General features: G+C 48.4%; 1 protein-coding gene and 1 non-coding gene across 2 annotated transcripts in view; one reads left to right on the top strand and one right to left on the bottom strand.

The window, feature by feature from the left end:
* STRN (striatin) overlaps nt 1–13135 on the top strand; it is an 82800-nt gene that overhangs the window by 59198 nt on the left and 10467 nt on the right. The window contains exons 7-11 of the mRNA XM_049784251.1: nt 318–453; nt 4088–4198; nt 7323–7466; nt 10671–10807; nt 12578–12753. Coding sequence (XP_049640208.1) covers nt 318–453; nt 4088–4198; nt 7323–7466; nt 10671–10807; nt 12578–12753 — 704 coding nt within the window. The remainder of the gene's footprint in view (nt 1–317; nt 454–4087; nt 4199–7322; nt 7467–10670; nt 10808–12577; nt 12754–13135) is intronic.
* Nucleotides 11055–11190, bottom strand: LOC126024838 (small nucleolar RNA SNORA51). Its single transcript, XR_007500937.1, has one exon. It is a non-coding gene; the product is annotated as a small nucleolar RNA SNORA51 (small nucleolar RNA).

Raw genomic sequence — 13135 nt, 5'->3', positions numbered from 1 at the left:
TGTCCACAGACTGCCCAGGGTACCTCAGACTGTCTGGCTGGGAGAACCCCGCATCCCTGGCGCTAGCCGACATTCTGTGACAGTCTGATGGTGACGACCCGAGTCCCTTAGACGTCTCTGCTGTCAGTGTAGTTTCAGTGGCTTGTCTAGTGATGCAGTGCCCGGGTTCAAGCCAGGACTTCACACGTGCGAGGTGAACACTGTGCCCGGAGCAACATTCCCGACCCCCATTCCTGCAGGGCCAGGGATGCCGTGTAGGGTCCCAGGCTCGCTCCCCGACCCCTCGAGTACTCTGACATGCCTTGTTTCTCCGCCAGATCATCAGGAAGAAGGCGCCACCCGAGAGCACCGAAGACCGGGACGCCAAGGAGGCGCTCAAGGAATTCGACTTCCTGGTCACGTCGGAGGAGGGTGACGCCGAGTCCCGGAGTGCGGGCGATGGGACCGACTGGGGTGAGGGGGGTGAGGGGGGCAAGGAGGGTGGGGGAGGGATGTGCTGGGGGGCAGGGGAGGACTCAGGAGAAGGCTGGGGAGGAGGGGGGGGAAGTCAAAGGGGTAAGGAGCACTGGGATAAGAGGACCAGTGGAGGAGGACCAGTGGGAGGACTGGGGGAAGGTTGAGGGGGGTTAGGAGGCTAAGGAGGATCCAGCCATGAGCACTTTCCCATGGAGTGTGTAGACACAGTGCTACAACGGGTAATTTCTCTCTTAATTTATGAGCAGTAGGGTATAAAAAGAATAAAACATTAAAAAATGTTTATTCCACAACCCCTGGTTGTGCTCAGGGATTACTCCTAGCTCAGGAATCACTCCTGGCAGACTCAGAGGACCCTAGGAGATGCCAGGGATCGAACCCGGGTTGTTACAGGCAAGGCAAATATCCTCCTTGCCTGCTGTGCTATTGCTCTGGCCTGAAAATAATTTAATACTTTTTTTTGGGGGGAGGGCATACCTGGCAGTGTTCAGGGGTTACTCCTGGCTTTGCACTCAGAAATTGCTTCTGGCAGGCTTGGGATGCAGGGACTCGAACCCAGGTTCATCCTGGGTCAACCACATGCAAAGCAGATGCCCTACTATTGTGCTGTCTCTCTAGCCCCAATAATTTGAGGCCTCCTGGATCTGGCACATGCTGTGGGACCAAGCTGGCCCTGGCACCGTGGAGCGATTGGAAGTCACGCCACATCCCTGCTCCATTTCTGCCTCGGCCCTCACACTGGCACAGCTAGAAAGTTCCTGAGTGTGAGGACACTTTCTCGGGAGCTTCTGTGTAAGACATTGTACTTAGGATCTAGCTGTAGGGCAGTTTCACCACGTTTCTCTGGAGAAAATACAAAATCATTTTCAAGTCAGGAGAAAAAAAAATCAAGATGCTTATTTTTTCTTCATATGAAGTGCTTTATATAAACTCAGGTAAGTGGAAGGAAACACATAGGTCTTTTTTAAATATTTTTTGACCACACCAGCGGTATTTAAAGTTTATTTGTTACTCCTGGCTCTGTGTTCAGAGCTCATTCCTCGCTAGTGTTTGGGAACCCAGGTTGGACACATGCAAGACAGATGCGCTGCCCACTATATTATCTCTCTGACTCTAGACTGACTATTTTTCATTAGCAAAACCAAACGTTCTGCAGCCTTTTATTTGACCTGAAACAACATGATGCCAGAAGTTTGTGATTAGATGGTAGAAAGAAATTTTCTTTGCAGATTTTGGACAATCCCGTTGGCATCCACATAAGCAAGGGTTGGCCCTTTCTGTGGCCAGTTTTCTTTTTGTTGGAGTGTTTTGTGTTTTCTTTTTTTAGGGCCACACCCGGTAACGCTCAGAGGTTACTCCTGATTCTGCTATTCCTGGCAGGCTCGAGGGATCCTATGGATGACGGGGATCAGACCCGGGTTGGACCCGGGTTGGCTGTGCTGTGCTATATCACTCTGGCCCCTGATAAGTTCTTTGAAATCTTTGTGTTGGCATTTGCTAAAAAACAGGTTGGTGGTAAGGCGTTTACCTTGCATGCGGCCAGCATACTATAGACCCCAGTTCAAATCCCGGCATCCCATATGGTCCCCTGAGCCTGCTAGGAGCGATTTCTGAGTGCAGAAGCCAGGAGTAGCCCCTGAGCACATGGATGTGGCCCAAAAAATAATCAGTCTGGAGCGATAGTGCAGGTGGTAGGGCTTTTGCCTTGCATGTGCTAACCTAAGATGGACCGCAGTTCGATCCCCTGACGTCCCATATGGTCCCCAAGCCATGGGTGATTTCTGAGCACATAGCCAGGAGTAACCCCTGAGCGTTACCGGGTGTGGCCCCAAAACAAAAACAAAACAAAAAACCCAAAGAACCAAAAAATACAAGGGTTGTTGTAAATCACAGAACCAAGAAAAGGAGTTAACAACAATAACAACAATCCCCAAATAGTCAAGTCCATATTTGGAAAACCAAAGCCCAAACAGAATAGAACACGGATTCCTATGGATTCTGCTTAATTCCTGTCGGTGCCAGGCTCAGGCATACTGATTACCTGGCCTCCTGTTGGCCAGCCAGCCACATCCATGCCAGGATCCCAACCCATGACTCGCTACTGTCTGTTCAGGGGGTGCAGGCTCCAAGAGATATTGTGGGGAGGAGGATCCAGGCGCTAGGGGCCTCGGTGAGGACAGGGACCGGGACCTTCTCTATAGGGGCGGCCGTGGCATGTCCCCTTCCAAGGGTAACAAATGAGCAGGCGACCCATGGTGTGGCTGTTTGAGGCAGGTGTGTCAGGCAGGAGGAAGCCAGTGCAGATGTCCTCCCTGTTTTAATCTTGGGGTCCCCTGGAAGGCTCTATTGCTGTAAGGACACTAACTCAGGCCATTTCTCAGAAGAAATGACCGAGGAGGAGGTGGGCGCTGCAGGATGGCCCCATCTGACTTCAGCTCGGTGCAGAATAGACCCCCCAGGAGAGCCAACCAATGCTCATAATAGACTTCTGGGGGTGAATTGGGGGGGGGGTGTCACCGTGATTCCTACAGGCGAGGGTGGGCAGCAAAGGCTGTCAGGGCCAGGCTCCTGTGTTCCTGAGTTCTTGGGTGTAGGCGTGAAAGGCATCGGGTCTTGGTAAAGCAGCACTGAATTGCTGGGACCTGAGTTGGGGAACCTTCGGGGGAAGAAGCACCCAGTGGCAAAGTGGCATTTGGTCGTGTGTGCTGAGCAGTGGGTTGGGTTAAGACTCGGGTTCGAGTAGAGCTTCTGGGTTAGCACTGTAGGGAGTGGTGAGCACATCCTATTCCAGCAAGGCTCAACCGCTAAGGGGACATTCTCTCTCTTTTTTTTTTTCCTGTGGTTTTTGGGTCACATCTGGCAGTGCTCAGGGGTTATTTCTGGCTCCAGGTTCAGAAATTGCTCCTGGCAGGCACAGGGGACCATATGGGGCGCCGGGATTGGAACCGATGACCTCCTGCATGGAAGGCAAATGCCTTACCTCCATGTTATCTCTCCGGCCCCTAAGGGGACATTCTCAATGTTTCTTCTCCCACTTGAGTAACCACTTGAGTTTGTCCTAGAGGCTCGTTTTCCTCTTGTGGGGGGTTTCACTGTGACTGAGGTGGGTGGGATAGTGTGCAGAGTGCTGCTCAGAAGTGGCCGTTCCAGTGAACCCCCAACCCCGTGCTAACATTAGGGAATCCTGGAAAAGATGATTAAAAAAATAACTTGGAGCTCTAGTGGTGTCACGGCTTAGCAGTTATCTTCCCTCATCACATAAGAGAAAGAAACGTTTTTGGTGAGTCAGTATGCATTGACTTGAGAAAAGTGGTATGAAAACGAGGGGTTTTTGATGCCAGAGTCTGGGGTCCCAATTTTCCAGTTGCCCCAGTCTCCCAGGCTTGTTTTCCTGCATCCCTGTTTTAAAAAAGACATTTGCTACAGCGTGGGAAGTGGCGGTTGGTCGCTTTATCCGAGCTGGTACCCGGGGTACGGCGTCTCACGGAGGAGCGATCTGCTCCACTCTTGGCGTCAGTGGGGATTGTGACGGTCTGACGGTCATTTATTTGGACGGACTTGGGTGCCGCTGTATGACTGAACAAGGCTGTCTCCTCTGTTTCACTTTGTTTAGAAAAGGAGGACCAGTGTCTCATGCCCGAAGCCTGGAATGTGGACCAGGGAGTAATTACCAAACTCAAGGAACAGTACAAAAAGGAGAGGAAGGGGAAAAAGGGGGTGAAGAGTAAGTGGAAAACATTGTATCTGTCGATCATCCATCTCGCTCCTTTCTCATTCCACGACTTTTTTGTTCTTATTTTTTCAATGTTTTCCTAAAACTACTTACTCTTTTATTTTTTCTTTGCTGTTCCTGTACATGTGGCTCTCAGGGGTTGAAATTAAACCTAGGCGACTTGATTTCCTTCCTGAACCTCAGACCATGAGGCGTGTGGCTATGGCTCGTGGAGTGGGGATTTTCCATTCAAACATCACCACGGGGCTCTCACGGGCTCGTTTGACTCAAGGCTTTATTTATTTACTTTTTATTTTTTTTTTACAGTGGGTGGTTTAAAATTCCATCTGTGTGACCTAGCCACCCAAATTCTGCCTTATGATTCTTAGAGCTTGGTGACCAAAAAAGAAAATTAATTTCTACCCCTGAATCTTACCTCTGTCCCCCAGCACAATTCATTCGCTTCTCTCCACTACTATATGCTATGCAGGGCACAGGGTCAAATACCTAACTCGGAGAAGTATTTTCTCATTTAAATTGGGGACGGGGAGGGTAGTTTCATTTACAACACTATTACCAACAAACTTTTTCTTTTCTTTTTAATAAAATGTGTCACATTAAAAATACAAAAACTAAAATGGGGCCAGAGTGATGGTACAGCAGGAAAGGGCATTTGCCTCGTACACGGCTGACCTGGGTTCCATCCTCAGCATCCTTTAGGGTCCCCATGGCCCTGAGCACAGAGCCAGGAGGAGTAAGCCCTGAGCACTGCTGGGGGTGGCCCAACAACTAATAACAAACAAACACAGAAAACAAACCTAAAACAGAAAAGCCAAACCCTCAAAACTAAATGAAACCTCCCGCCCTGTGAATCATATACACGCACATTTAGAAAAGACTCATTATGCACATCCGTAATCAGGGTGAGCACTCAGTGAAGCATCAGTAGGCATCAGTAGGCTGAGCAGCCTCGACTTAGAATGGAGAGAGGAGAGAGAGCAGCTCACCTCACTGTGGCTGAGCCAGGCTGAGCTCAGGGCCCAGGTCAGGGGTTGGGTCAGGGGTCAGGGCCAGGGGTCTCTCTTTAGGGACACAGGAACTCCCTCCTTTGGGATATAAAAATGGTGTCAGATGAGATTAAGAGCCAACCCAGGGCAACAATCGCTCCTGGCTGGCTCGGGGGACCATATGGGGTGCCAGGATTCGAACCACAGGTGGTCCTGTGTCAGCTGCATGCAAGGCAAACACCCTACCACTGTGCTATCTCTCTGGCTCCTTAGTTTTATATTGTTGTTGTTGTTATTATTAAGTGATGGTTACCATTTATCAAAGCCACTTTTAGGGAATCGATAGTGTTAATCATCTTTTATGACCCAGTGGCTCCTAAAAACATTCCCGTCTTTAGTCTCGCTGGCTTCACCTTCCTATATGTGCTGCAGAGACCGATCCTGCCTTTATTGATTGCGCCTGGGTACCAGCTGTTCCCTCATCGAGGGGCGACGGCATTTGGTGACCTTGTCCCCCAGATAGAAATCAAGTCAAGGTGGGCACAATTAAGATGAAAAACCTAACGCTGTTTGTGCCTTTTCAAATAGACTGATTTTTCAAAGATTCATCTTAAACATAGCTGTTTTGGAGAGGCTTTTGGAAGCCACGACAAAAAGAGTGCAACTGAAAAATTGAGAAAAACCCACGGGTCTTATAATTAGGAACAGGGAGAATATTTTATTTCCAGACTTCAAGTCTTTCTAAATTTCTTTAGGCCAGTAGGCTACGCTGACAATGGCCTCAAAACGGGAAGTAGTTTCTGTTAGAAAGTTATCTGGGTGTCCATAGAATTTTTCTCGTACACAGACACATTGCCAACTGAGTTCTCCTTCGATATCAAGGCATATAGCTGTAGTCAAAATGTAGCGTTTAAGTTTCAAAACTGCATCATTTGACTGGAATGGTATTCCTACTCATAGAAGATGCTGGGTTTCCTAAACCTGGGAATTATAGTCAGTATCCAGGCATGGAGTGCATAGATTTTATTATTATTATTTTTAGTATGGCGAAGAAGCATGTCTCTCTTAGGGAAAGAGATTTTAAAGTCTTTCAATTTGTTTTTCTTCATGGCATTCTGGAAAGCAGTAATCTGGGTATGAGCGAAGGATTCCGAGTCAAGCAGAACTGAAAACCTTTCGAGGATTAAAACAGAACAAGACACAGCTCTGCTTTGATATCGAAGCATTCATGAGTTATCCATAACTATATATTTAACTGAACTCAGAATGTCTTGTCTTTCTCATCTGGCTCAGTAGAAATATTTCCAGTCAAATTGTGTACCCCAGCCTTGCTGTCTTGATAATATGACTCTAGGTATTAGTTTAAAATTGCTTTAAAAAAGTAGTTGTATTCTTTGCTGGTATAGGGAAAAAAAAAACAAACCGTAATGGACCATGGGTAAGATTTTCCCATTCTTAATTAAACTTGTAACAGGAAAAACTACCGAAGATCTGTTTCAGCCTCTATCCTATATAAAACAGTCAAAACAGGGAAGTGGGAGGATGAAGAGGCACAGCTCAGGTGAGTCGTGGGCAGGGCGTGAGGTTCCCCTGGGTCCCAGAGCAGAGGGGCTGCGGCTGCCGCGGGCCTTGCCCAGCCTCCTGCCTCCCGTCTGCCGGGCACTGCCTGCAGTTTCCAGCCGGGCCCAGCCCAGCCAGCCCAGTCCAGACACTCGCAACTGCTTCCGTTGCGTCTGGTGGTGCCAGCCTCCTGTTGTCATGCATAGTGATGCTTGCCAGTAGCCTGATTCTTACATATATATCTATATATATTTTAACGTTTGCTGGAAGTAATAGACTCAGTTGAAAGCTTAAGCTAGTTCCCTTTTTTTGGAGGAAGGGAGTGTGAGGTCAATGGTAGAAGGTTTGAGTAAGATGCTGGCACGGTTTGGGTGCTTTTGGCTAATTCTCTCTTTTTTTGTTTCTTCCCATCTGTGTCTCTTTTCTTTTATTTCCTTTTTTATTTTTTCTTTTCTTTTCCTTTTATTTCACTTTTTCTTTTCTTTTTCCCTCTTTTTCTTTTCCCTCTTTACCTTTCCTTTCTCTTCCTTTCTCTCCTCTTCTTTTCTTTCCTTTTTTCCCTGGGCTAGGGCCCAACAGGTCTAAACTGCAGGACATGCTGGCCAATCTGAGAGACGTCGACGAGCTTCCGTCCCTGCAGCCCTCTGTGGGCTCGCCATCCAGGCCTAGCAGCTCCAGGCTCCCAGAGCACGAGCCCAGCAGGGCGGATGAAGGCAAGTGTTTTGGGCGCGTCGGGGCTGTCCGAGTCTGGAGCCCAGTTAAGGGCTTCTTATGGGAAGGGTCTTCTGCTGCAGGTGGGGCCTGCTAGGAATGTGCCCACAGAGGAAGCTGATTTCAGAGTCTGTTTTTCTCGGACTTGAGAAGGGATAAACTTAAAAACCAAAGCGCCCCCTCTGGATGAGAATATTATCCAGCCCTGTCTCTGGTAGTCCCGAACTCACCGCCCTAACACAGAGAAAATCCAAAAACAGTCAGTGTTTGCTTTCAGGCTCCCTAAATTGTTTTTAGATGTTTAGATCAGCTATTACTGGTTCACTTCTAGACTTTTTAAAATGTTGCCTCTCCTGGTGGTGCCCTGGGGTTTCTCCTGGCTCTGGGAATCGCCCCTGGTGGTGCTGTGGTGATCCTATGGGAGGATTTTTTCATCTGGTGACCCTCTGGTGTTGGCTAACCTTTTTGAGCCCGAGTGCCCAAACTGCCGCACAATGCCCAGTCCTCCCTATGGTCAGTCCGGCCCTGTTGCCAGATGAGCTGCTAAGCAGACACCGGCACACTCACCTCCTGCCGCGCCACATATCTTAATTGCGGACCTTCCAGCGTGCCAGCTGCCAGGCCTTTGCATGCCACTGCTGGCACATGTGCCATAGGTTCGCCGTCAGGGCCCTATGCCAAGGATTGAGCCCAGGTCAACTGCATGCAAGGCAAACTTCCTCCCCTAGACTATTGTTTCTGCCCTTAAGCATATTCTTCTATTTGCTATTTTTTCCCGATAGTTCTTACCTAGATAAGTAGGCATTTTATACTTTCCTTTAACATAAAAAAAGTTTATAATTAGTGAACTTAGACCTCCAGCTAACACCATGTACAAAGGTAAAATCCAAATGGGTTAAAGACCTAGATATTAGACCTGAAACCATAAAATATATAGAACAACATGTAGGTGAAACGCTCCATGACATTAAGACTAAAGGCATCTTTAAGGAGGAAACAGCACTCTCCGAACAAGTGAAAGCAGAAATAAACAGATGAAACTATATTAAGCTGAGAAGCTTCTGTACCTCAAAAGAAATAGTGCCCAGAATACAAGAGCCACCCACTGAGTGGGAGAAACTATTCACCCAATACTCATCAGATAAGGGGTTAATATCTAAAATATACAAGGCACTGACAAAACCTTACAAGGAAAAATCACCTAGCCCCATCAAAAATTGGGGAGAAGAAATGAACAGACACTTTGACAAAAAGAAATACAAATGGCTAAAAGGCATATGAAAAAATGCTCCACATCACTAATCATCATGGAGATGCAAATCGAAACAACTATGAGGTACCATCTCACGCCACAGAGATTGGCACACATCACAAAGACTGAGAACTAGCAATGCTGGCGGGGATGTGGAGAGAAAGGAACTCTTATTCACTGCTGGTGGGAATGCCATCTAGTCCAACCTTTGTGGAAAGCGATATGGAGATTCCTCCAAAAGCTGGAAGTTGAGCTCCCATATGATCCAGCTATACTGCTCCTAGGGATATACACTAGAAATACAAAAATACAATACAAAAATCCCTTCCTCACACCTGTATTCATTGCAGCATTGTTTACAATAGCCAGACTCTGGAGACAGCCTAGATACCCCTCAATAGATGAATGGCTAAAGAAACTGTGGTATGCAGTCATCAGAAGAGATGAAGTCATGAAATTTTCCTATACATGGATGTATATGGAATCTATTATGCTGAGTGAAATAGGTCAGAGGGAGAGAGATAAACACAGAATGGTTTCACTCATCTATAGGTTTTGAGAAAAATGGAAAAACATTTGTGTAATGATTCTCAGAGACAAAATTGAGGGTCCAGCTCCCAACATGAAGCTCACCACAGAGATTGTTGGGTGCAGTCACAGAAATAATTACACTGAGAACTATCAGAACAAAATGACTGAATGAGGGAAGTAGAAAGTCTGTTTAGAGTACGGGCCGGTGTGGGATGGGGAGGAGGGACACTTGGGATATTGGTGATGGGAATGTTGTATAGTTTAATTAGAAATTTAATATCCCCTACTGTATTATTTGCCACTTTTAACCTTTTACTTTCGGTTGCTTAGGCTATTCCCAGTGTTTTATAATATAAGCCTGTCTATATGTCATATATGTGCATATATCCCTTAGAAACAAGTTCAGATTTATTTATAAGTTAATACCCAAAATTTCTTTTGTGGCTATCACTTTTTAGGGGAGGGGCTTAGACCAACACCAGCGAAACAAAACAAACAAAAACCTTTTTAGGAGGGAGAGGCCCATACCCTGCAGTGCTCAAGGGTTACTCCTGGCTCTGTGCTCAGAAATAGCTCCTGGCAGGCTTGGAGGAACCATATGGGATGCCGAGGATCGAACCTGGGTCCACCACATGCAATGCAAACACCCTACCCGCTGTGCTATTGTTTTGACCCAATACAAATGTTTTTCTCTTATTCTAATAACTAAGAGGGTTTTTTTGGGGGGGGGGGGTCACACCCAGCAGCACTCAGGGGTGACTCCTGGCTTTACGCTCAGAAATCGCACCTGGCAGGCTCAGGGGACCATATGGGATGCCAGGATTCAAACCACCGTCCTTCTGCTTGCGAGGCAAAGGCCCTACCTCCGTGCTATCTCTCCGGCCTCTAATGATTAAGAGTTGTATCAGATATTTCATCCAGCAAATAAGAGACAAAATCCTCAGTACCCCATAGGGTTCCCCAAGCACAGGAGTTATTCCTGAGCACAGTCAGGAGTAACTCCTGAGTATCACCGGGTGTGGCCCACAAACAAACAGTAAAAAAGAATCTGAGCATTGACTGACACTGATTTTATGCCATTTCCTTTGTGCCTGGTTGAAACCCGGCAATGACTTCAGTTTCCTGCATTGAAACGGCCTCTGACGCTGCTTCTTGCTCTCAGATCAGCCTTGGGGGAGAAAAATCTTGACTGTTTTGTGTGTCCTCTCCGTGCGCATTAATTTATTTTTACCTGAATAATTCTGAAGGTTGTGCCACACTTGAGACACTCCAGTGAGTATCTGAGGCTGATGGGAGCTGGCAGGAGTGCTTGGTCACCAGATGGAAATTGGGTGACTCGACCAATGTCAGCTCCAGCATTGCTGGTTCTGGGCTCCCGTGTGCACCGGCCTCTCCTCACCCGAGTCTCCCTCTTGTCCCACAGTGGAGGCGCTGACCTTCCCGCCGTCCTCTGGGAAATCGTTCATTATGGGGGCCGACGATGCCCTGGAAAGCGAGCTGGGCCTCGGCGAGCTGGCGGGCCTCACGGTGGCCAACGAGGCTGATTCACTGACCTACGATGTGAGTGGGGAGTCTGGGGTGTGGGGTGTGCTGGTTGTACTAGTTAGCCACCCTATGGGAAAGGAAACCGAGTGTTGGGGACAGAGAGACATCTTGTAGCTTGGCCAGGGGGGTTGTGGGCCCGTGAAGACCCAGGCCGTGACCGTGGGCTCTGCTGGAAGGTGGACCCTGTCCTCCACCTGGAGAAGTGAAATGTCATCACCTTTTCTGGACCCACTGTCAGTACAGCTTGTCTCTTTTTTTTTTTTTTTGTCCCCCAATTCACAATACAGACCAGGCAAAGGGCCTGGGTTGAGGTATATATAGGGTGCATTTACTGTACCTCCTCTTTCTATACAGTCAGTGTAAAGAACACAGCCTATGGTGAGAATTGACAGCATGTCTCTTGTCTGTTTTTGTTTTGGGTCACACCTGGTAGTGCCCGGGGGTTACTCCCGGCAGGCCCAGGATCCGCAGTTCTGGATAAGGAAAAAATTATTTTTTCCATCACTGAGTCTGGATTTTTTTTTTTTTTTTTTTTGGTTTTTGGGCCACACCCTGTGACGCTCAGGGGTTACTCCTGGCTATGCGCTCAGAAGTTGCTCCTGGCTTCTTGGGGGACCATATGGGACGCCGGGGGATCGAACCGCGGTCCGTCCTAGGCTAGCGCAGGCAAGGCAGGCACCTTACCTCCAGCGCCACCGCCTGGCCCTGAGTCTGGATTTTGTTCACTGTGAGGGTGTCATTGATGAACTGAGCTTCCTGCCTGTGGATCTGGTCTGCCTGGGTCAGAGCACTGACCTCCGTCTTCTGTCCTCCCAACTCCTCCTTTCCCCTCTCCTTCTTCCCTCTTTCCTTCACTCTTTCCTCCCTTTCCTTCCTTTCTGGCTTCATCCTGCCTCCTGTCCCTCTCCTCCCTCTCCTCTCCAGCCTGGGTCACCTCTGTCCAGTGTCCCTTCCACGGCAGTGCTTCTGGTGTCCATCGGCCCTTCTATCCTCCCACTCTACCCTCCTGTCTGGGGCACAGCCCCTGCGAGCCAAATTCCACGCTGACAGGAGGACTCGGGCATGAGTTAGGGTCTCCTGGAGTTGCTTCACTTGAGTGCAGCCTCCAGACAGTCGTCCCTCCCTTGTGGCCCTCGTCCCTGGGGAGCATGGACCCCACGTGTCAGACTTGCCTCTTGCTGCCTGGCCTGACCTGGCTTCTCTGTTAGTGCTGACCCCCGTCTTTCATGTTTAGTTCTGCTCCTTTTTCCCTGGCACAGAGCTGCTCCTAGTGCCCTGCTCTGGCTGGCCAGAAGAAAAGTTTTGGTGCTAGAATTTAGATTGAAATGACTTTTCTGTTTTGATGCTTCTGAAGCTATGTCCTCCTATGTTATACAGGTGATGTTTTGGTTTTTGAGCCATACCTGATGGTGCTCAATGGTCATTCCTGGCTCTGTACTCAGAAATTGCTCCTGGCAGACTCTGGGACTTATATGAGATGCTGGGAATCGAAGCCGGGTTGGTTCATCTAGGGTCCTCTGCTATAAGGCAATGCCTTACCTCTGTGCTGTCACTCTGGCCTTTTTACATAGAATCTTGCTGTTGTCATAAAAAGCCTTCATGGTTCTTCTCAGAAAACCCCTGTTGACATTTTGCTGACTTTACTCATTTGATCTTTCATATTAAAAAGTGATAAGCCTCTTAAGATCACAAAATGATGGTATAATAATCAACCAGCAGTTAACGCTCCTCTCTGGAACTATCTGAAGACATCTAGGCACATCTTTGTTTCCGTCTCTTTCCTAGATCGCAAACAACAAAGACGCGCTGAGGAAGACGTGGAACCCCAAGTTTACTCTGCGGAGTCACTTCGATGGCATCCGAGCCCTCGCTTTCCACCCCACCGAGCCCGTCCTGATCACGGCGTCCGAGGACCACACGCTAAAAATGTGGAACCTGCAGAAAACAGCACCAACCAAGAAGTGAGAACCAGCGTCCCGTCCCCCCTTGGGCTACTCTGGCGAGCAGTTTTCCTCCTGAAAAATCCCTGTTTTTTTCTACTTCCCCACAGCCCTTTCCTGGTCTGCCTCCCTCAGTTCCTTCATTCTGCCTCACAACAGAGCATTGGGCAGGGACAGCCATGAGGAGGGGTTGGATGTCAGTGCTTTACAGCTCCCCTGGGACTCAGGACCTCAGATGGCCTGTTAGTACGGTTCCCACTGCTGCTCTGGACCTGCAGGAAGGGTCCCTCTTGGGTTATGAGGTTCAGAGCCCCAAGTGCCTCGAGAGCCCGGGACTGTCCCCTGGACATCAGACTGAAAGGCCACAGAGGTTGGGTTACATGTCCTCTGCCCGGTAGAAAAC

This window comes from Suncus etruscus, chromosome 12 (genome assembly GCF_024139225.1).
Source record: "Suncus etruscus isolate mSunEtr1 chromosome 12, mSunEtr1.pri.cur, whole genome shotgun sequence".
NCBI lineage: Eukaryota > Metazoa > Chordata > Mammalia > Eulipotyphla > Soricidae > Suncus > Suncus etruscus.
This window is presented reverse-complemented; position numbering and strand designations above follow the sequence as displayed.